At 40.3% G+C, this 20682-nt stretch overlaps 1 protein-coding gene across 3 annotated transcripts in view; it reads left to right on the top strand.

Moving 5' to 3' along the window:
- Positions 1–20650, top strand: part of LOC309713513 (leucine zipper putative tumor suppressor 2 homolog) — a 42768-nt gene extending 22118 nt beyond the window's left edge. The window contains exons 1-6 of one of the 3 annotated variants that reach the window (XM_082545185.1): positions 2295–2407; positions 16499–17038; positions 17246–17842; positions 17945–18067; positions 18168–18314; positions 19357–20650. In XM_082545185.1, the coding sequence (XP_082401311.1) occupies positions 16526–17038; positions 17246–17842; positions 17945–18067; positions 18168–18314; positions 19357–20064 (2088 nt within the window). In that variant the 5' untranslated portion in view covers positions 2295–2407; positions 16499–16525 and the 3' untranslated portion in view covers positions 20065–20650. Of the gene's footprint in view, positions 1–2294; positions 2408–12610; positions 12721–16498; positions 17039–17245; positions 17843–17944; positions 18068–18167; positions 18315–19356 lie in introns of those variants that run through there. The other 2 variants (XM_082545186.1, XM_082545184.1) reach the window with 2 other exon arrangements.
- The last annotated feature ends 32 nt before the right edge of the window (positions 20651–20682 follow it).

The following is a 20682-nucleotide window of genomic DNA, read 5'->3' as shown; positions in this document are numbered from 1 at the left end:
AACTTTTATCTATTCTCTCCTATAGTTAATGTTTTGTCTCATTTGTTATTCATGGTCTCTTCTGTCCTCTCACCCCAGAGTTGGTTGCACTAGATACCCGCACCTACCTGAACCTGGTTTCTTCCTCTTAAAAGGGAGTTCTCTCTTCCCACCATTGCCAAGTGCTTGCTCATATAGAATTTTATGATTGCTGGGGTTCTCTCAATAGAAAACACCTTGAGGTGACTATTGTTGTGAATTGGTGCTATATAAATAAGACTGATTTGATTAATTTGAAAGTTCAGTTCCTGCTGCCAAGCTCGCTCTAAACACTTTGTCTAGTGGATAGTTTTGTGGCCTGGTTGCCATTGTGGCCATGTGTAGTTTCTTTTATTTCATTTAGACAGCATGGTGGCTTAATTAGTTAGCAATATTGTCTTAAAGCAGGAGAGTCCTGGTTTGAATCTAGACAGTTTGCATTTTCTCCCGGTGCTTGTGTGGGTTTTCTCCAGGAGCTTTGGTTTCTCCCACCACTGGAAAAAGATGCAAAGTTAATGCTGTCTGTCTGGACAAGGGCTGACAGTGTATATTCTAAATGAGATTATATAATCAAATATTTTTTTTAAAAGGAGGGGTTTTTGAGTTCTGGTAGCACTAATCCAGACAAGAGATTCTTAATCTCCTGGTTTCTGGGTTCATTAAAGGTGAATAATAATCCAGTGAAATACCATCTTGCTGTCAGATGTACTCAATGTTTGTTCCTCCTCCTGCTCTGAAAATATGCTGTAATCTGAAGGGCCGTGTTAACCAGAACCAACAGGAGGAGAACTGATTCATGTGCCACGATGCTGAACTTTCAGAGGCCATAGAGCAGAAAAACGACTACAATCGCTAGCTGCAGTCCAAGACTGAAGAATGTTTTTGTCACAAAGCGTGTGGGTGTGTGCTGTGAATGGAGGCACCAATGCTTTCACTATAAATACTTGTGTGCACACGACACGGCAGCCCCCTTGCCCACTGAATAAATAGAACCTCAATCTTTTGAAAACACTTGTAAAGCACTTTTAAAAATGAACCCTGAACCAGACAAAAGTGCTCAAGAGTCGTTGTACTTTCTTTCTTTCTTTCTTTCTTTATCATCAAAGCATGTACACTAGATTCCTGCACCAGTTAAACCAGTTGAAATGTAAACAGCTCTTCATCACTTCTGTAAAAATTTCAACAGTCCCTTTCACAGATGCTTGGAGCAAATATGCAGCTGTTTGCAAACAGATGTTATCACTTTATGTACAACCCCCAAGACATTGAAATGCTAAAATATAATGCAGGTATAAAATATATCCATATATTATATGAAACCCTTATTGTTGTTCTGCTAGCTTAGCACCATGTATTCCTACCTGTAGCCGCTTACTGCTCACTCCCCCAAAATCATTGTGTGTGGAGTACCTTAACAATTATATTGAGAGGTGATTGTGCAGGATACTGCTTTAGTTGTAGCACTACAGCTCTTATATACTGTGCTCTCGTTTGTATTTTTCACTGGCATTTGTTTTCATGAGACTTTTTAGAGCAGAGATAAGCATTACCATGTTGTTTTTAAATGTGCCTGCATGTCATACATCCAGAATTGCTTCTTAAAATATCAAAATCCTCACTTGGGTGTTTTTCCTTTAAGGTAAACCAGTTCTAATCTTTCAGTGGCAGCTTCTTCTAATTAATCATTCGTATCATAATTACCTGTTTTAATCCTTTCTGGGAGTTAATTAAACAGGCTCCTTTATCTGTAGTTCCATAAAACTACAATTTCACTCTAAATCTTAGTGTTTACACATCTCCTTTAAAGACTCAATTTGGACAGCTAATAATGCCATCCATTCATTTATCCACTTCAGGGTTGCAGGGGGTTCTGCACCTTTACAGAGTGAGATGCATGCAGCACCACTTTATTTTTTATTTTTTACTTTGTTTAAAATGTGTGGACAGATCAGAATGATCTTTAACTGACAGCTTTTTCCCCCTTCCCTTGCATCCTCTTCTTTTAACTGCCTGACAATGGCAGTAGAGGACCTTGCAGAGTATAGTTTCTTTAGTCAAAGGAAATGGCAGAGGAGTGGAGCACGGAGAGAGGAGGTGTGCATATGTCAGAGAGGGGCTGGGTAGTGCTGAGAGGAGGAGGAGGTGGGATGCATGAAAGAGAGTGAAAAGCAGGGAAAGGGGAGGGGACTGTGCTCTCATTCACATTGGTGGCATTTGCCTTGAGAATGAGCGGTTTCTTTTTTGGGGAAGGGGGGTTTTAGAGAAGTTTTTTCCCCCTCAGGAGGGTTGGTCAGAAACAGGAACGGAGTGAGACACGAAGGGGCAGGAGGCTGGATGATCAGAAGGAGCTGGTCAGACATCAGAGCAGCTATGCAAGGAACAAACTGGGGTAAGAGACTCGCAGGAAAAAACCGTTGGAGAAACAGGAAGTTACCTTTTAATTACCTGGCCATTGAAAGTGATGGGCGGTGTTTGACATTCACAGTGGGAGTCCCACTGTGACTGAAAGTTACAGAGGATTATTGTACATTAAGGTAAAAAGAGAAGAATTTTTACATTTGTGTAAAGAAATGTAAACAATTAGTTGATGAATCTCTTAGCTTATCAGCATGCACTTACTGTTTTCCTATTCAGTATGCCATCTCAATTTTTATAATCTCCTTAAAATAAGAATTAAATATCTTTAGGTTTAGACTCCCAATCAGTCTAAATAAGCAGAAATTGTTAAACATCAGTATTGTTTTTAATAACTGTAAGATTTCATAGACCGTATAGTTAACAGTAGCTGTAGGCAAAAAAAAAAGGTGGAAAGAACTGCCGTGACCTTTCACTGATTACTCTTCTGTAGCTGCTCAGTGGTGCAAGGGTGGCAAGTAGAGGTTACTGTATAGTAAAGTTTAAGCGTAAGGGCCTCTGTTTACACATTTGCCTAACAGGTGAAAGATCCCCTGTTTGATCCCAGGAGGACACAAATGCCTTTTGGGGCTATGTCAGAAAGGACAAAACCCCCCAAAAAACGCCAAATCAAACATGCAGAACTACTTGGTGTGGAGACCCTTTGGGAATAAGTGAGCATCTGAAAGTAGCTTTTAGAGCATCATGGTCATTGGAAAGTGCATTTCTATGTTTTAAATCCAGAATCCCTCTTACTTCATAGCAAAATTGCTTTGCAAATGGATCATAAATCCTGAAAAATGCCTGTTTAGTCAAATATTTTAAATATACTGGTCACCACTTCTGTATAGTGGAACTACTTATAATGCAGTATGCATGCACTTCAAAAAGGTAATATTTATGTCAAAAAGGTTCTAGAAGGGTGGCGTTAAGTCCCGACTTACAGGAAAACCACACGGTACAAAATACCACTGTAATGGCTTGTTGGTCTTTATTGTTGTATTTTCCTGCCTCAAATGTAATGACTTGTTGTTTTTCTCTTCGTCAGGTGTAAATCATATGTTTAGCATTTGAACTGCACTCTATTTGTGATTTTTCTGTCTTTTTGTTATAAAGCCTGACATTTTTATAGACAGTCTTTCAGCATCTAAACGATGATTAGTCACTGCAGAAAAGAGAAAAAGGGCTAAATTATGGTTTTATATTTTTTTGAAGGCCAGCCCTTAATGTTTTAATGGATTTGTGTTGTTTAATGATAAATGGTTTGGGGTTTGCTTACTGAATGATTCAGAAGGTGTTTTGTGGTCTAATATTTATCACAATTATATGTGGTACATATTCATAGCACCTTTCAGCTGTTAATTACAGTTTCTAAAGGCTTTTTATTCCCTTTTTTTATTCAGTTATTCTTCTTGGGGAATCTAATATCGGTTTTATTTATTTGAGTTGTCTAAAAAGTTGCAGCTTTGCTTGGGAACATTACCTTTTGGCATGATAACCGGGGTGTTTGTTGGGGCACTGAGGTGTCTGCCTGTGGAAAGGTAGGTTGTCTACAAACCAAAATAGCTTTGTCACAGTTTTCTCTCTGTGTTCCAGTTTCCAGTATGAGGGGAAAGAATAAGGAGATTGGGGGGTGTGACAGAAAGGGAGAGTTGGATTCAGAAGTTTGATGGAGAGTGGAGGAGGGGATCTCCAGACTCATTTGTTTGTTCCCTCATGTGGACCCTCCCTGGGGAAAATTGAAGCTCTCTCTTCTTTACTTCTTTCTGCCCATGTTCTTCTTTGAGTCAGAGCTGTTGCTCCTAACACCTCTGAGTCTCGGATGAGGGCTGGGATAATACAACTTTTTGCCAGTTCCAACACTTCACCTGGTGTTGGAATATTTTTAGACTCACCTCTGTGGTTGTGGATGTGTGTTTATGGTGTGGCGCTAACAAAGGAGGACTTAGAGTAGGCTCTTTCAGTTTGTCTCAAAGCAGGTTTGTGTGACGTTGCAGTTTTAAAGGGCATGGCTAATAAACTGCATATACTGTCTCTTTATAAACGGCCTCTATAAAAAGGCTTTTATACTGTTTGCGTCTCTAATTGCCAATCTCAGATGCAGTCAGACGAAAGGTTGCCACGCATGCCAGAGAATGCTGCTGAAATTTATCTACAGTTTACTGCTGTACGTGTAATAAAATATGCCGCTGTGATTGGAGCAGCCTGCCTGAGTGGAGTTTTTCAGAGCAGACTGCAGACTTTCCTTCACATTTTATGTGCAGCATATAGTCTGATCCTGTAGACTGAATCCTCAGCATTTCTTTGTGAATGTATTGATCTCTCTTTATTGATTTTTGTCATCTCTGCTTCTTATTTCGCCACAGAAATGAAGATGTGTGAAAGTCTGAGAACTTTTTCGTTTTAAGGGCAGGTTCAAAGTTGTTAAAATGATGGGGTTTTAATAATGTCCTGTCTCTTAATAAATCTCCTTTTTGCATGAATATAAGGGACAAAGCATTTAGAAGCTATTTAATGTAGTAGCAAAACTCTAGTCTGTCTTTTGTGGCAAAAAGTTGACATTGGAGGGTCATAAGCACAGACTGTATGTAAAAGATAGACATAGCCATACCATAACTCATTTGCTTCTAGAATTTAAGGCCTCACTGTCAGTGTGTTTTGACTAATGCTATGTTTTTGGATGGGCTTTTAGAGCCAGAAGTGAGCATATTTGGATGAGATTGTGGCGTTTCAAACCAACAGCTAACACTGCCATGCTTGGTTAGCAAGCTGTGTTCATAAACTGTAGGGATGCTTATTGGTGCTAAGTAACAAACTGATTAAACAGAAAACTAGAATTTCACTCACTTGAAGTAAAGCCCAAATGTCTTGGATGGTTTGTAACGCATAGCAAGGCATAATATCAGTCAGATAATTTAACTAAAAATTATGCAAAAGGCGCCAACAGCACGGACACTGCTGAGATCCAGTTCAGTGGAATGGACTGAGGTGAAGTCAAGCAAATGGCTACACCTGTAAATCAAAGTGGCCCCTTACCCATTTGTACAGTTGTTCTGAAGTGGGAAACTAGCCATAGATGTCATTACCGGGCTATAAACATATTTTTAAAGTTGGAGGTTTTAACATGGTCATTGGAAGAACTGCAGTTTTTTTGCATTTACAGATTGGCTTCACTTCTCAGCTCCAAGGTTGCTGCTCAGTGTCAGCTACTCCATGATTTATAGTACCTGGTTAAACTCTTACTACGCATTTCAACAATGCAAACTTTGTGCTAATCTGTATACTGTGGTGTACTGACTAGCACAAGCACATGGGTGTGTTGGATATAATTACAGCATATTAATATTTTGTTTAAGAGAGTTGTTATCCTTGTGCTAATCGGTATACAGTAGCCAAATATATGTCTATAAAACAAAATGTTAATACACTCGAAATACATTTATGTAAATAAATTCCACAAGTGTAGTCATGAAGATTTTCTCATTTTTGTAGCTCTAATGGTCTGTATATACATTATATATTAAGTTATAAATTAAACTTAATGCAGATCACATGGGCCGTCCAGTCTATAAAAGCTGATTGGCCAGCTTTTATAGGCGCCTGCAACCTCCACTTACAAACTTTTACTCTGTTTGCATGTTCACACTGAGGCTCCACTCAAGGAGTGGGTTGTAAAGCACCAAAGCAGGCTTACTGACTGCACTCTTTGAAAGCAGAGCACCTGTTTTGTGTCCAGTATGGAGTGAACTCTACACACTTCTAAGTTCTATGTTGTCTCCGTAGTAGACAATATTGAACTGCTCTTTATGGCTTTTAAGTCTTCATATTTCTGGTATTATTTTCTTTTTTTCTCGTTAGAAATTATAATAACAAAAAATCTACAAAACGGAAGGAGCAAAGATGTTTAGCATTTTGCAAATGCTGGTTTTAATGCCTGAAAGAAACTGAAGTAGATTGGGAGCATTTTCCAAAGGGATGGTTATGATCCAGTCTTTCCCTGAACATAGACTTTACTTGGGAGGACAGCCCAGGTATTTTAACGGCCACCCAAGTATATTTGGGAAATCATTTTAGCGTACATATTTTTATTTTTTCATCCTTCTGATGCCATTGCTGTGTTTTACTGATGGAGAGTCCCCCCCCCCCCACACATTTATTTTGAAAGTGTAGTCTCTACAAATCAGCTAGCACTGGCCCTTCCCTACCGATAACAAAAACTTGCTGATTGGAAGTTCCTGTTTCCCTCGGAGAAAGGTCACGGCACCTAAAGCTCCCTATTGTATTTGCACCTTTCCCCCTTCAGCAGCTGCATGTGTGACTCCACAGAGTTAAACTTGCCACAGATTAGAAACTACCCTCTTTTGTTTGCACCTTTAACACCTTTATTCTAAAAACTTGGTGCATTTTTTTTTTAGAATAACGTGAATTCCCATTCACTGAACCAAATTCTCAGCCCTAAGCCAGTTTATTGAATCAGTCACCCCTGACAGACTTTGCAGAGCCAATTTAACCTTCTTGCGAAACTCTAAACACATTTTCACTCACTAAAGAACAATTTTGCACAGTAATTCACTTGTAAAGCTTTATGCCAACCACTGGCAGCAGAAGGTAAACACAGCTACTGCACAGGTGTCATTTATTAAACACAACAGCTCAAAATTGTTCACACTTGTTACTAATGGTGTAATTTAACCAAAAATATCCCGGTGAGAGTGCTGTACAGCCAGCTAGGATGAGTTTGAAGGTTGATGCCAGCTGTGGATGGAAGCAATCTCAGAGGGAGAGGAGGAAGACGAGGAAGGTCGAGATCAGTAATTTCAGTTGAAATTTGAGCCACTATGATTTACTCAGAAGTGTTCACTATTGCTTTTTATTTAGCCAGTATAATATTTTCTTGACATTTGCAGTCATTTGACAAGGTGTGATGAGAAAGTGACCTCTTTCAAACGAGGTATACACTCACCAGACACTTTACTAGGTACACCTTACTGGTAGTAGTTTGGATCGCCTTTTGCTTCAGAACGGCCTTAATTCTTAATGGCACAGAGTCAGCAAGGTGCTGGAAACATTCCTCAGAGATTCTTGACCATATTGACATGCTAACATTGCACAGTTGCTGCAGACTTGTAAGCTACATAACCCAGTTGCGACTCTTCTGTTCCATCATATCCCAAAGGTGCTCTATTGGAATGAAATCTGTTGACTGTGGAGGTCATCTGAGTTCAGTGAACTTATTGCCATGTTCAAGAAACCACTTTAAGATGATTTGAGCTTGATGACAAGGCGTGTCATTCTGTCATCAGAACGATGCTCAGTTAGTACAAATATCCCCCGCAACATTACTGTTTGAAAATCTGGTTTTATGTTGTTAGTTAACTTAACTTTATAGTTTTTGCTAAAACACATTTCTAAAACCAACATCTAAAATTAAGTGCCTTTAAGTAACTCTCCTGCTGAGGGTCCCTACTTCCTCTGAATGAATAAAGACCAAAGGATTATTTTAAGGTGGGTCCCAGATTATGTCATTATCATCTCTTGGTAAGGGGTATCTTTTACAATTAAGAGTATATGGTCAATGTTCCTAAAATAAGTTGATCAGATATTTCTGTTGTAGTGAAAAGTGTGTACTTTATAATGCTTTGACTTTTATTTTGTAATATTTTGATCCACATAACTTTATGCTGAATTATTACATTTTAAAAAGTGCTGCAATTGCAGATTCTCTCTATGCTGCTTCTCCGGTGCTCCATCTATACAAGTAACCCTATAAAACTGTCAGCACTGAAAGCTAGAGGATAAAATCCTGATGCCTCTGTGTGACAGCAGATTTCCTAAGACTGCTACTGTTGCCTGCCGCAATGAAAAATGTCTGATGCGGAAGAAATATTACTCTACATCTCGTCTTGCAACCTGTGGCTTTTGAGTGATGAGACATCAGAAAATGGGTGGCTGCAGACTCGACACGACCCCACACTGACCACTGCTCATGTTTGGTCTCCTCCTCAGCTGGAGTGCCACACATTCCTGCTGCTGGAGGAGTGACTGGCTGACAGAGGGGCATTAAAGCCTTCAAAGCCTTTCCCAGACAAAAACAGTCTGCTCACATTCACAATCAGCTGACACAGTGGACACTGGGGGTGGTTTTAATATTACTTGCATTCCGTGCAGTGTTTTTGTGTGTGCATGTGTGTGCGCACATGGGCCTAAGTGGATGGCTTGACTGGGTGCTGGGCCTCAACAACATTGTATTAGTGATTTCTAAACAAGAGTTGCATGCATTTAATTTGCTAATGTATCATATTAGCTTGCTATTTCAATTCAGCTGTTTTTACACGTCAGAAAATGCCTCAGTACTCTATATCATCTGATATCACATGAGATATCATGTAGTAATATAAAGGTATTTGGCACATTTAATCTACAAGGAAAATGGCAAATTCTGCCCATCCACAGAATATTTGTAAACCATAATATATTAAGTATATTATGTCCATCAGCCCCTCTTTATAGTTGTCACAAACCCTTCCACTACCATTAGCTGTTATTGTCCATTTATCTTCAATTAGGGAAGTGGGAGCATGTGGAAGATTGTAAAAGCTATAGCAGGACTGGAGGCTTTAAGATGCTAAGAAGGGGTCCTGGTCTTCCTGTCAGCCCTATGACCCCCCTCCTCCCCTTTTCTTTTCTCTTCCCCCTTCTAATGTTTGAGGCCCCCAGTCACTGTGACAACAAAAGGGAAACTAGGACTGCATGAACATGACGGGGGCTTTAAAAACACTTTGAGACCCCATGTGCCTCGCCTAGAAGAGCGCCTGCATAGTTTTGGTTATCTTGAGGGATTAGAGCTCATTCTGGGGAGACTGAGGGCAACAAATGGACTCAGTGATCAGGAATAAAGACCTGTGGAAACCAAACGTAAGGAGGAGACTGAACTAGAATGTCTTGCCTAGTTGTTGCATAAATATGCAAACTTTTTATTGCAAAAGAAGTATTAAAAAAGGTTTAGGTTTAGTATATAAACAGTTTGCAGTTGGGAGATCTCAAGTATGAGCACATCGTCATCAATCTGTGGCAGTTTAACATTCTTGGGTACTTTTACATAAAGTAAAGCTTTCCCTTGGGTATAGGTTGGACAAACAATAGATGTTGTGCAAAAAACTGGCATTATTTCTCATGACCATCAGGGGGCGACTCCTTCAGCTGCAGAAATTTGTTAGACTGTGTAGAAATCTGAGGAAGAATATCAAGTTTCTCGATTAATCTGTGATTTTTAGGGTTTCAATCAGTAATTTAATGTCTCATTTAATACAACATGATGTTCACTTTTAAAAATTATAATGCCATCTACAGAAACATAAACAAACAAATAAAGTAGGGTATGGTTTAGAGTGCTGCTACCTTGTGATCAGAGCATGATAAAGGTAAATGTTAAAGCAGCACTAGAGAGAAGTGTTTCTCTGCCCTGAAAGATTAATGTATTAAATGCACATTCTTCATGACTATCTTATACAAAAAGATTTATTGAACCACAAAACACTGGCAGCCTTTTTAAGTTAACGATTTTTCTCATACAACTTATTTATTATGAAAATACTAGGTATAAGATGAACAAAGATTGCTATGAATTGTGAGTCATGTAAAGCAACGAGTCAATATGGAGCTTCAAATAATCATATGTCCCCTTTTAAAGTTTTCACAGCAAAAAAGATTTTAAATTTGTGATGCAGCCGGGTGAGTTCACTAACTGGTGCTTTTTAAATCAGCCTGGAGGAATTTTCTCATTGAAATAAGCTGTAGAGTTTGCTGGAGATAATCTTCTGGGGTTTCTTTAATCTCAGTATTAAGAAAGGCAATTTTAGGTTTGAGGCTTTCTTTTTCTAATAGCAGTTACTCAGTCATTCTCATTCCATGCTATTCACATGGGATTATTTGTAATAAATATTGTCATGGATGAATTCGTTTTATCAGTGTATAGAGAAATCACATGAGATTAATCCTCCTGGCTGTGCCTCTGGGGACCGTTAAGTCCACATGTTGCTCAGGCTGCTATTCATTTACTTTTCCTTCATGCTGACACTGATTGAATTTTTTTTTTGTTTAATGGAGTTTCAATTTGAAAGTCCATTAACTGACTAACCAAAGATGATCAATGGACAGATCCCAGTTGCCCATAAGCTAATGGATTTTTGACTTTCTAATAGCAGCAGAGTGATGTAATGTAATCAATACTTTTCTTGTTAAAGCTGTACCACCTCTAAAAGTTTGCTATGTGAGAGTACCAAGACACACTAAACATATTAACAGACATTGGACTAAAATGCTCTCTCATTTCTTTGCATTTTCACTGTCTACTGAACATACTAACATACAATAGCACCAGGCTTGTCCTAGTCACTTCATAATGAGCCTAAGAAGGGATCAGCCAGGTTTCCACGGTGCTGATTAACATGTGGTAATCACAGTTGAATCACAGCAAAAGCCTTAAGAAACCTGTGAACTTGGTAGGTTGGAAAATGACTTGGCACAGCTGTTTGGCTAGAAACTCTGCAAGCCTACTTCACAATAAGTGTCAACGTTAAAGGTCAAAAGGTTGGTCGAGAGGGTTATAGTTAGTTTATGCAGCCATCCAATTATCCAAAAGGGGTCGGATACAGTAGCTTATCCCAGCTGCTATGGGCTAGTGCTTCACCCATGACGGGTCACCAGTCTTATCACGGGGCTATCACAGAGAGACAGACAACTGTTCACACTCAGCCAATTTACAATCATCAGATAACTTAACATGCATGTCTGTGGACTGTGGGAGAACCAACACAGGCAGAGAGAGAACATGCTAACGCCACACAGAAACCCTTCTTGCTGTGAAGTGACGGTGCTAACCACTACTGTACTACTGTGCATTCTGTTTTAAGTTTTTTTTTTTATTTTATTATAATTTTCTTTAGCTTTTTTAATATTTATTGCTATTTTTCGCCCAGACCAAGTACAAAAACACTGACCCTCTGATGGGGGTAACCCTAACCCTATATTGTTAACCTGGAAGAACAATTTAATAAGAACAAAAATGGTTACGATCTTAGAGAGTTCATCTTATAAGAAAAAAAAATAGAAAATGCCTTGTAATAGATTTAGAACTAGCTGATTTCCATGATCACCGCCTGGGCGGGTAATAATAATTAATCAGCTATAAAATATCAAAATATTTGAGATACAAGTAGATCAATTTGATCAAATTATAAAAAAGCAAAATACTTTTTTTTTGTTTTGTTTTAAAACATGGCAGGTGTCATGATGTGTGGTATGGAGAGGAGCCAGATGCAGGGCTCCTCCTTTATTTGACTTCTCTGGAAACCATCAGGAAGAGCAGAAGTTAAACTAGGAAAACATGACACGCACAAGGGAGCACATCAAGGAACAAAAACAGCACAGAGCTAGACAGGATATATGCTACAGACTCACAGGTGGGTTTTTTTTATTTTTTAAACTGGGGTTTTCTACTTTTATTTTGAAATATATATATTTCTCACGAAAATGCAAAAAACTGATGTGGAAACATTGGCTATTAATAAGCTCGCAAACAATAACACAGAACCATGTTTGTGATGTCAGAAACGGAGATAAAAGTATCCTCCTTTTCCACGTAGCTACATGCAATTCAACTTCTGAACATCTCCCTATTTGGTGTTAGCTTTAAAAAAAAAAGAAGAAAAAAGTTTTGAGTGACTTAAAACACCGTTTACATGTGGTCGAAAGGCCTGAGGCCTTACTAGGGATTAGAAAACAGGTGGGAAAAGAGACATGGGTGCATGTAAACAACACAGGTGGAGACAGACAGGGAGGGAGGAAACACACACACACGCTAAACCACACACAGAAACAAAGGACACTGTGAAGGTTAGAATATAAAATCATAACAAGAGTCACAGCAATATCACAGAAAACCCCATAATGGTAAATCATTACAACACCCTTGGACCGCAACGGCTGATTACCAAAAACGTGTGAGTGACGTAGTGAAAACTGAATTCCTGTCATACTTTAAATGACTTCTCTGAAACTTAAGGCGACGACACACCCACAGGTTGGATATCCTGACAGTCTGACTCACTGTGATGATGTTTTTAGTCTACAAGAGGCTCCGTTGTTGGTTTTTGTACACCATGATCTCATCATCAGGCGTCCTGTTGTCCATTGTTCTTCACGCTCGACTGCTGGGCAGCGCCGGGAATAAACTGTTGATATCATAGTCTGTTGTGCCTGCTGTTATAATGTCAACATTTACCACCAGACGTTTGAAGGAGTGAAAAAGTAAGTCTGTCACGCTTTTTAAAAATTGTTCTCTGTGTATTATTGCCTTTACTTAGTAGCTTTAAACACCCACTGCAGAAGTACCACGCCAAGTTCAACCTGTCTCCTCTTCTCAGTGTTTTACCTTTTGTGGTATTATCCACAGTTATGAACTTTTCAGTTGTTCCTAAGGCTGATAAGATGTGTGGAGACAGTAGCCTTTGTTGCTGTCAGGGAAAAATGCCAGCATGTTACAAGGCATTTTACATCTCAAATGAAGAGAGACCCCTTCCTTGTGCTGCCCCATGCCTCAAGCCCTGTTTGTGCTGCTTGGATGGATATAATGAATGGCCTGTCCCTGGCTGTCTGTGTGTGGCCCACCATGGTCTTGTGGGATATTTGTATCCTTCAGTCTACTGTATATCATCTCTGTGTTGTCTGTGTCATAGGCACTGTGAGAAAAATTCCTTGAAAGAAACCCTGTGGGGAGATTTGAATGCTGCAATCACTTCTTGTTAGGTCTTAAAGAAAAACATGCCAGTTCAGCTCATTTCTTTAGTTGCTGAATAAGATCAGTAAATATTATAGCAACAGGTTTTGACACAGCTATTTGAAAACACTATTAACGAAGCCTTTGATAGAAAAATGCTATGATTATCATGTTTTGCTAGTTTGCACTCAGACAGTGACTGATTTTTGTCTTTAAGTACTTAAGATTCGACTTGATTTTATAAGGCTTAATATAAGACCTTGCCCTTACTATGACAGTTATAATTGAAGAGTCAGTCAGTGCTTCACACCAAATAAGATGAAATGACTTTAGAGGGGAACATGCAGTTGCAGTTTTCATCTACTTGCTCAGCCTCCTGATCCTGAGACCCTCTTTGAGCAAGGGCCTACAAGGTTTTTGAGAAACTTCTTAAAGGATATGCTGAAACTTTAACCATAACATGTGAACACTTGTGTCGTTTCTCCATTTCACAGCCTTGAGCTTCAGTTGAGAGTGTGAAAAAAATCACTATATTAAAAATTGTTTTGATATAGAAGGAATTATGGTAAGAAAGTAAGTGCGCTCCAGCTTGCTTTAACCAACCTATGGGCTCAAAATGTGGTCATAAATATTTTGTACTTGTAAAAAAGATTTGTATGTGTAAAAAAGATTTGTGTGTGCATAAAAAAGATTTGTATGTGTAAAAAAGATTTGTGTGTGGACTTAGAAAAAAAAACCCTGCAAGTTACAAGTACGGATTTTTGACCCTATTTTTCTACCCTTCATCTGATTGGTCAATGTCATGTCAATCACACATGTAACAATCCAATCAGAGAACAGATGGGTTAGGCTGTCAGAGGGGCGCTTTTTTGAACTGCAGGTCCTTGAAGGGTGATACCGTTTGAAGCTGGAGGATCGCTATATAAATATCCGATAGCAGCTAGGTCCCCTAACTTTCAGTAGCTGTTGAAAGGAAAAAGTTGTGGTATATCAGTGGTTAGAAATAACATTATTACTTTAGGATTAGTTTAACACAAAGTCAGGGCTGACCCAGGACCATTACTGTGAGTCACAGTGCGCAGCATAAAAGTCCTTTCACATCGGATGCAGGATACGCTGCTAATGCTAACTGCTAACTAAAAGCAAAGGATCCAGAATTTGTTACGCTGGCTGCTGGGCTCTGTGGGTTTTTGCAGCTGCTCTACCTGTACTAGATGCACCTGCTCCTTGTCTTTTCTATCTCTGACTTTATGTCCTCTACAAGAGTTTGTTTTTTTTGCTAGTTCTTCAAATGTTCAATAAAAACATGTATGCTAATTCATAACGAAGAAAGCTTTGTAATGAAGACTGTCATTTCCAAAACACTGCCCGCCCCCACCCCGCGGTCCGCAGCGCTGTTGAAAAGGCTGTGGAAGTCCCTGTATTAAACACGTAGACCTGTGACATAAAAATCACCAAACTCGGACAACCACAGACTGTTTTCCTTCGTGGTGATGAAGGAAAACGCTGGGTTGGCATGTAAAAGGGCATTTATTCCCTTCAAAGACCTGCAGTTCAAAAAAAGCGCCCCTCGACAGCCAAACCCATCTGTTCTCTGATTGGATTGTTACATTTGTGATTGACATGACATTGACCAATCAGATGAAGGGTAGAAAAATAGGGTCAAAAATCCGTACTTGTAACTTGCAGGGGTTTTTTTTTCTAAGTCCACACACAAATCTTTTTTACGCACACACAAATCTTTTTTACGCACACACAAATCTTTTTTACGCACACACAAATCTTTTTTACGCACACACAAATTCTTTTTACACATACAAATCTTTTTTACACATACAAATCTTTTTTACGCACACACGAATTCTTTTTACACATACAAATCTTTTTTACGCACACACAAATCTTTTTTACACATACAAATCTTTTTTACAAGTACAAAATATTTATGACCACATTTTGAGCCCATACCAACCACCTATATTACATGGTGGAAACTTACCCCCCAGAAAAGTACTCTTTGAAGTTTTCTTCAGTGAATGATCAAATATACATGTCTCTATTCATCTACGTCATAGACATGAAACTGGTGCAGATATGCTGTTGGTTACATAAAAATCTCACTGAACAAAAGTCTGATTTTAGCTTCAGATTGTGACACTTGGAGTCGGTGTAAAATTGATTTGGCTGCAGATTTTAAAAGGTTAAATGTGATTATCAGCTGTGAAAATTTCAAGTGGATAATTCCTGTTTTTATTAAGTAATGAGGGCAAAAATAATGTGAATTAAGAAGTGCAAAATTTAGATCCACTCCTATGTAGTTGAGTGATTGTAAATCATTAAATATTCATAGTATAAAGGTTAAATTATGCATGGCAAAAAATTAAAGCATGAAGCATCTGATGGAAATGTTTTAAGATTTAACAGATTTTTCTATAAGGAATCACCTATGAAGGGCTTTCAGAGGACTTGAGACTTACTCTTAAGCCAAAACAATGTTTTCATGGTGCAGCAAATGGATAACTGGAGCTCCACAGGATGACAGTTGTTAATTTTGATTCATTTACATATTTTATTAACCTATTTGGCATTGGTTTGTTTTTGCCCTAGCACTCATCGTTGTTTTAGTGTGGGGGGGAAAAATATTTTCTCCAGTTTTGTACTTCAGTCTTGTTCCGTTTGGACGAACTTTGGAGTGAGATGTCAACAGATAAAGTGGCCTAGCATTGCCAGTCATGTGGACTCTGTATAGATCTGTTATGAAGTGTGAGATGAATTTGAAGGTTGATGTCCTGGTAAATCTACTGTCACCTTGAAAGACAGATTGTGGATACAAGCAACTGAAATGTCCTTCCTCTGACGGGTGACTGAGGAGTTTGGTCATTTGGGAGCGGTACAGAGTAGATGATACTGTGCATTGAAAGGAGCCAGTTTGAGTGGTTTGGCCTCCTGGACACCTCATAGTGAGCTTTTCTTGGGCGGGTCTCACTGGGAGGTGACTGAGTGGATAGATTACACCTCTTGGCTACTTGGAAGAGATGGAGGAGTTGGCGAGGGAGAGCGAGGTCTTTGACTTGCGCTCATTTCTAGCTCCTATTAGAATGATTTTATCCTGAGAACAGAGTAACGATACTTCTCTATTTGAAATCATACAGGGATTTCTTGAACATAAAGTATGCTGATGTAGTTATTTTGAAGTTTGGGACAGATTTATTATGACTGTCCCTCTTTGAAACCGTCCCCATGACAGGGGAAAAAAGGAACGCTATCAGTCTGTCACTATTTAACACATTCACATTTGTTCTTTTTCAGCACGAGTGACCTCTCTGAGCTGCCACCATGGCCCTGGTTCAGCCTCTACCTGTATCTGCTGAGCCCCACACCCCAAGCCTGAGTGGAGGAGCTCGCAGACGACACCCTTCTGCCCCTTCCCCCCCCATCAACGCGCCACTGGCCACTCTGGATCCTATGGGTTCTGTCGGTAGCCTCATCACCACCCACCCTGGTCCCTACCAGGACCATCGCCCAATTGTTGAGCTGGGAGCCAGAGTTCGACGGCCCACACCAGGAGTTTCCCGCGTGGACTCCGAGTCGCCCCAACAGGATCTGTTACTGCAAAGCATTCCCCCAGTCAAGAAACAGAACTCCACGATGTCCAGCAGAGGGCTGGAGAAGGAGACTGGGAACGGGAACTACACATATCTGAATGAGGACTACATAGGTGACTGGAATGACAGTCATGTGACACCTGGCAGCCCAGGAAGTGAAGTAGACGAGATTAAAGAAGGATTAAATGGAAATATTGGAGGACCTCCTCCTAAACTGATCCCAGTGTCAGGAAAACTTGAGAAGGTGAGTGTGTGAGGCTCCACAGTGCATACCATATATGTGGTCCATATCATTCAGTTTTGTCCGCCCTATAAAGACTCCATTTCCCAGAAGCAGGGCCTGTGTCACATAAAACATATTTTAACTACTTATTCACAGCTTTGTTTAGGCTTAATTTTGCTTTGTAAAGCTTTAGATTATATCAAATTCACTCTTTTTACTTTTTACTAGAATATGGAGAAAACAGTGCTGCGGCCCACTGCCTTCAAACCCGTCATTCCCAAGAGCCGCTCCTCGATGCAGTATCTCTCGCCTCGCCATTGTGCCAATGCGCCAGAAAGCCAAAACAACCTGAACCTGCTCAGCCCCACCCACAGAGATGTGTCGCCCTCCTGCTCTGAGAAGCGTAGCTCCTATAGTGGTGGGCGTAACGCCGCTGGTGGTAACAGCCAGTCTTGCTCATTATCAGACTCTGGACGCAATTCCCTCTCTAGCCTGCCGCCTTACAGTGCTGCCAGCTACAACCTGCCGTCGGGGGAGGCTTCCGCTGGCCACCTAGAGCCCATGAAGAGCGCCCCGCCAGTGACTGTACATGGACACTCCAACTCAGACAGCGGGCGATCCTCCTCCAGTAAGAGCACAGGCTCTGGGTCGATAAGTGGGCGGGGGCAGCCTCTGTCTGACAGCGGGTCTGGTGGGCGTTCTCCTGGCCCTGTGGAAGGCTATGAGGGGGTGGTAAGGGATCTAGAGGACAAACTGAGGGAGAGAGAGCTGGAGCTGCAGCAACTCAGAGACAATCTGGATGAGAATGAAGCTGCAATATGTCAGGTGAGACCTCCAAACAAAATATCCAAGCAGGACATTTGCTTTATCTAAACTTACACAGATCTGAACTTTGACCTCTCTGCCACTGGTTGTTCTGCTTTACAGGTTTATGAGGAGAAGCAGAAGCGCTTTGAGCTGGAACTGGAGGAGCTGAGGCAGGGCTGTGCCACCAGGATGCAGGTTGCCTCTCAGAAAGCCCAGCGTGCACAGCAGGTGCTTCAGCTGCAGGTTAGAACCTCAGACAAGAATATTCAGTGCTGGCTTTTGAAAACAAAGCATTGTTTTAAGTGTATCGCTCTCTCTCTCTTTTTTCTTTTTATGGCTGCAGGTTTTCCAGCTCCAGCAGGAGAAGAAGAAACTTCAGGAGGACTTTGCTCAGCTTCTGAAGGAGAGGGAGCAGCTTGAGGAGCGCTGCACCTCGTATGAGCATGAGAAGATCCAGCTGGGCCCTCGACTCGAGGAGACCAAGTGGGAGGTGAGCGGATGTTCTTTAAACTCTTATATAATGTAGTAATAAGTACATGAAATACATTTGAGTTTTAAAGTGTATTATTGTGCCCTTTTAGTGATTTTTTTTTTTTTGTGCCACGTCTCATTCTTCATTAAACTCATCACTGCTATAAGAGCTGTGCAAATCAAATCACTAATTTAATGTCTTGCTGTAATCGTGAATGAAATGAAATTAATGTCATCCAATGAATTTTAGTGATAACAAAAAAATACTTTAAAAAAAAGGCTTCTTTTAAAGAAAAATATCCAATATTTTATAAGAAAAAGTTCAGTCAGTTCAAAACGTAAAAGTAACTATTTCATGGTTTATATTAATTATTCTGACTGATTTTGTGTAAAATACAAATCCTTTCTAAAGTTCAAAGCAGTCTCCACACCTTCTTAACGATTCTGCAACATTTTAGTGTATTATTATTCTAAAAAGCGCTATATACTTAATATTTGTACTTAATTTTGGATCTAAAATAATTACCTGCACACACAAACGTTAGCCTCTCAGACTGAAAACTGTTTGGTTGTATTTTATGACATTTTCTTCAAGAGAGAGTTTCTGAAATGAACCATTTTCACTCTTTTCTGACATTTAATTACTGATCAAATCGATTGTCTGCATAAATAAATGTCAGTTTGATTGATAATGGGAATCATTGCACTTATTTGTTTAAGTAAGATTGTTTAAGAGCTTGGGTATTGTATTAAAAATTTCCATCTGGAAAACCAACTAGTGACAAGCTGCAAACCTTTAAAGTCAAACTTTTTACCTCTATGGATGAGGTCTACCTCATTAAATCTGTAAATAAGACAGTAAATAAAAACCACCAAACAGCAGGTCAGTGACACAAATGTTATTTAGCCTTCTCTAAAATCTTTCATCTATAAAGCACAACAACTCCTTTATCCATTTTAGTAGTAGTAGTAGTAGTACCATCTAACCTTCAAAACCAACAGAGCTCTTTGTCGACACTTCATTGACTGAATTTCCCTCCTAAATGCTTCTCTCCACTCAGGTCTGTCAGAAGTCTGGGGAAATCTCGTTGCTGAAGCAGCAGTTGAAGGAAGTGCAGAGTGAGTTAGCTCAGCGTGTGGGGGAGATCGTCTCACTGCGGGGTCAACTCAGGGAGACTCGTGGCGAGCTGACCAACACCCAGGTGCTGCTCCAGGAGGCCCACGGCACCATCCGAACTCGAACACTGGAGCTGGAGGTGTGTGAAAATGAGCTTCAGCGTCGCAAGAGCGAAGCAGAGCTACTCAGAGAAAAGGTAGGACGCCTGGAGGGGGAAATGGCTCATCTCCGAGATGCTCTGGTCAATCAAGGCCCGGGAAACAGACAGTGTCAGGTGTTTCAGGAAGCCGAGGAGCAGCTGCTCGCCTACGAGAGCGACGAAGCGAAGGCTCAGCGGCAGAGCAACACCGAGGCGCTGCAGAGCATGAAGGTGCAGATGGACAGGATGAGATCCGAGTTAGCTTTTGAGCGTCAAAAAGCTGAGCAGCAACTGGGAAGCTTTGAGGAGGAGCGCAAGATATGGCAGGAGGAAAAGGACAAAGTAATTCGCTACCAGAAGCAGCTGCAGCAGAACTATGTGCAGATGTATCGCAGGAACCGAGAGCTGGAGCAGCTCCTGCAGGAGCTCAGTTTGGAACTGGAAAGCAGAGATGATGATGAGGGCAGCGGCAATGAGATCAACTTTGATGAAATTGCCGCAACAGAAATTTGACCCTCGTATCTGTCCTTTGATTGTGTTTCTTTTTTTTCTTTTTTTTTTAAATTTTGCACTACTGTAAGCTAATTGTCTTTCCTCCTTCATGTTCAGACAAGCATAAAAGTACTTAAAATGTAAAAAAAAAGTGGTGTTTCACACCTGCACCGCTTGATTTCTGCTTCATTGGTCTGGTCTACAAGTCTCACTTTAAAGCCACTGACCTTTAATTAGTTGTTAGCCCTCCACCTCAATCCTTTGCCCTTCTATTAATGTCTGTTAGTATTAACACCGACCAGATATAAGCATACGAGCCCTGGTCCTCTCACGCTTTTCAAAGTTCGTGGGAGATTTTGTTTGTGGGTGACTCACTTCTCTCATTCTCTCAACCTTTCGCTATCCTCCCCCTGTGTTGGTTATGACTCCACCTTCCCTGCTGGCTTTAGCACTCCCACTCTGTGTTAGTAGTCAGCTCTCATTAGTGCAGTTCATTTAGACGGAGCCCACGCTGTCGTCAGTGATTGTGGGATACCACACAATCAGGATGTCATGATAAGAGTGAGTGAATCAGAGCCTGGTGCTAATCGCTGACAGGTCTATCTTGTTGTTTTCCTCAGAACTAGTCAAGCTTTTATG

This window comes from Aulonocara stuartgranti (genome assembly GCF_965226115.1).
Source record: "Aulonocara stuartgranti genome assembly, chromosome: 8".
Taxonomy (NCBI): Eukaryota; Metazoa; Chordata; class Actinopteri; order Cichliformes; family Cichlidae; genus Aulonocara; species Aulonocara stuartgranti.
Note: the sequence above shows the minus strand (reverse complement) of the source record. Positions and strands in the feature narration are given on the sequence as shown.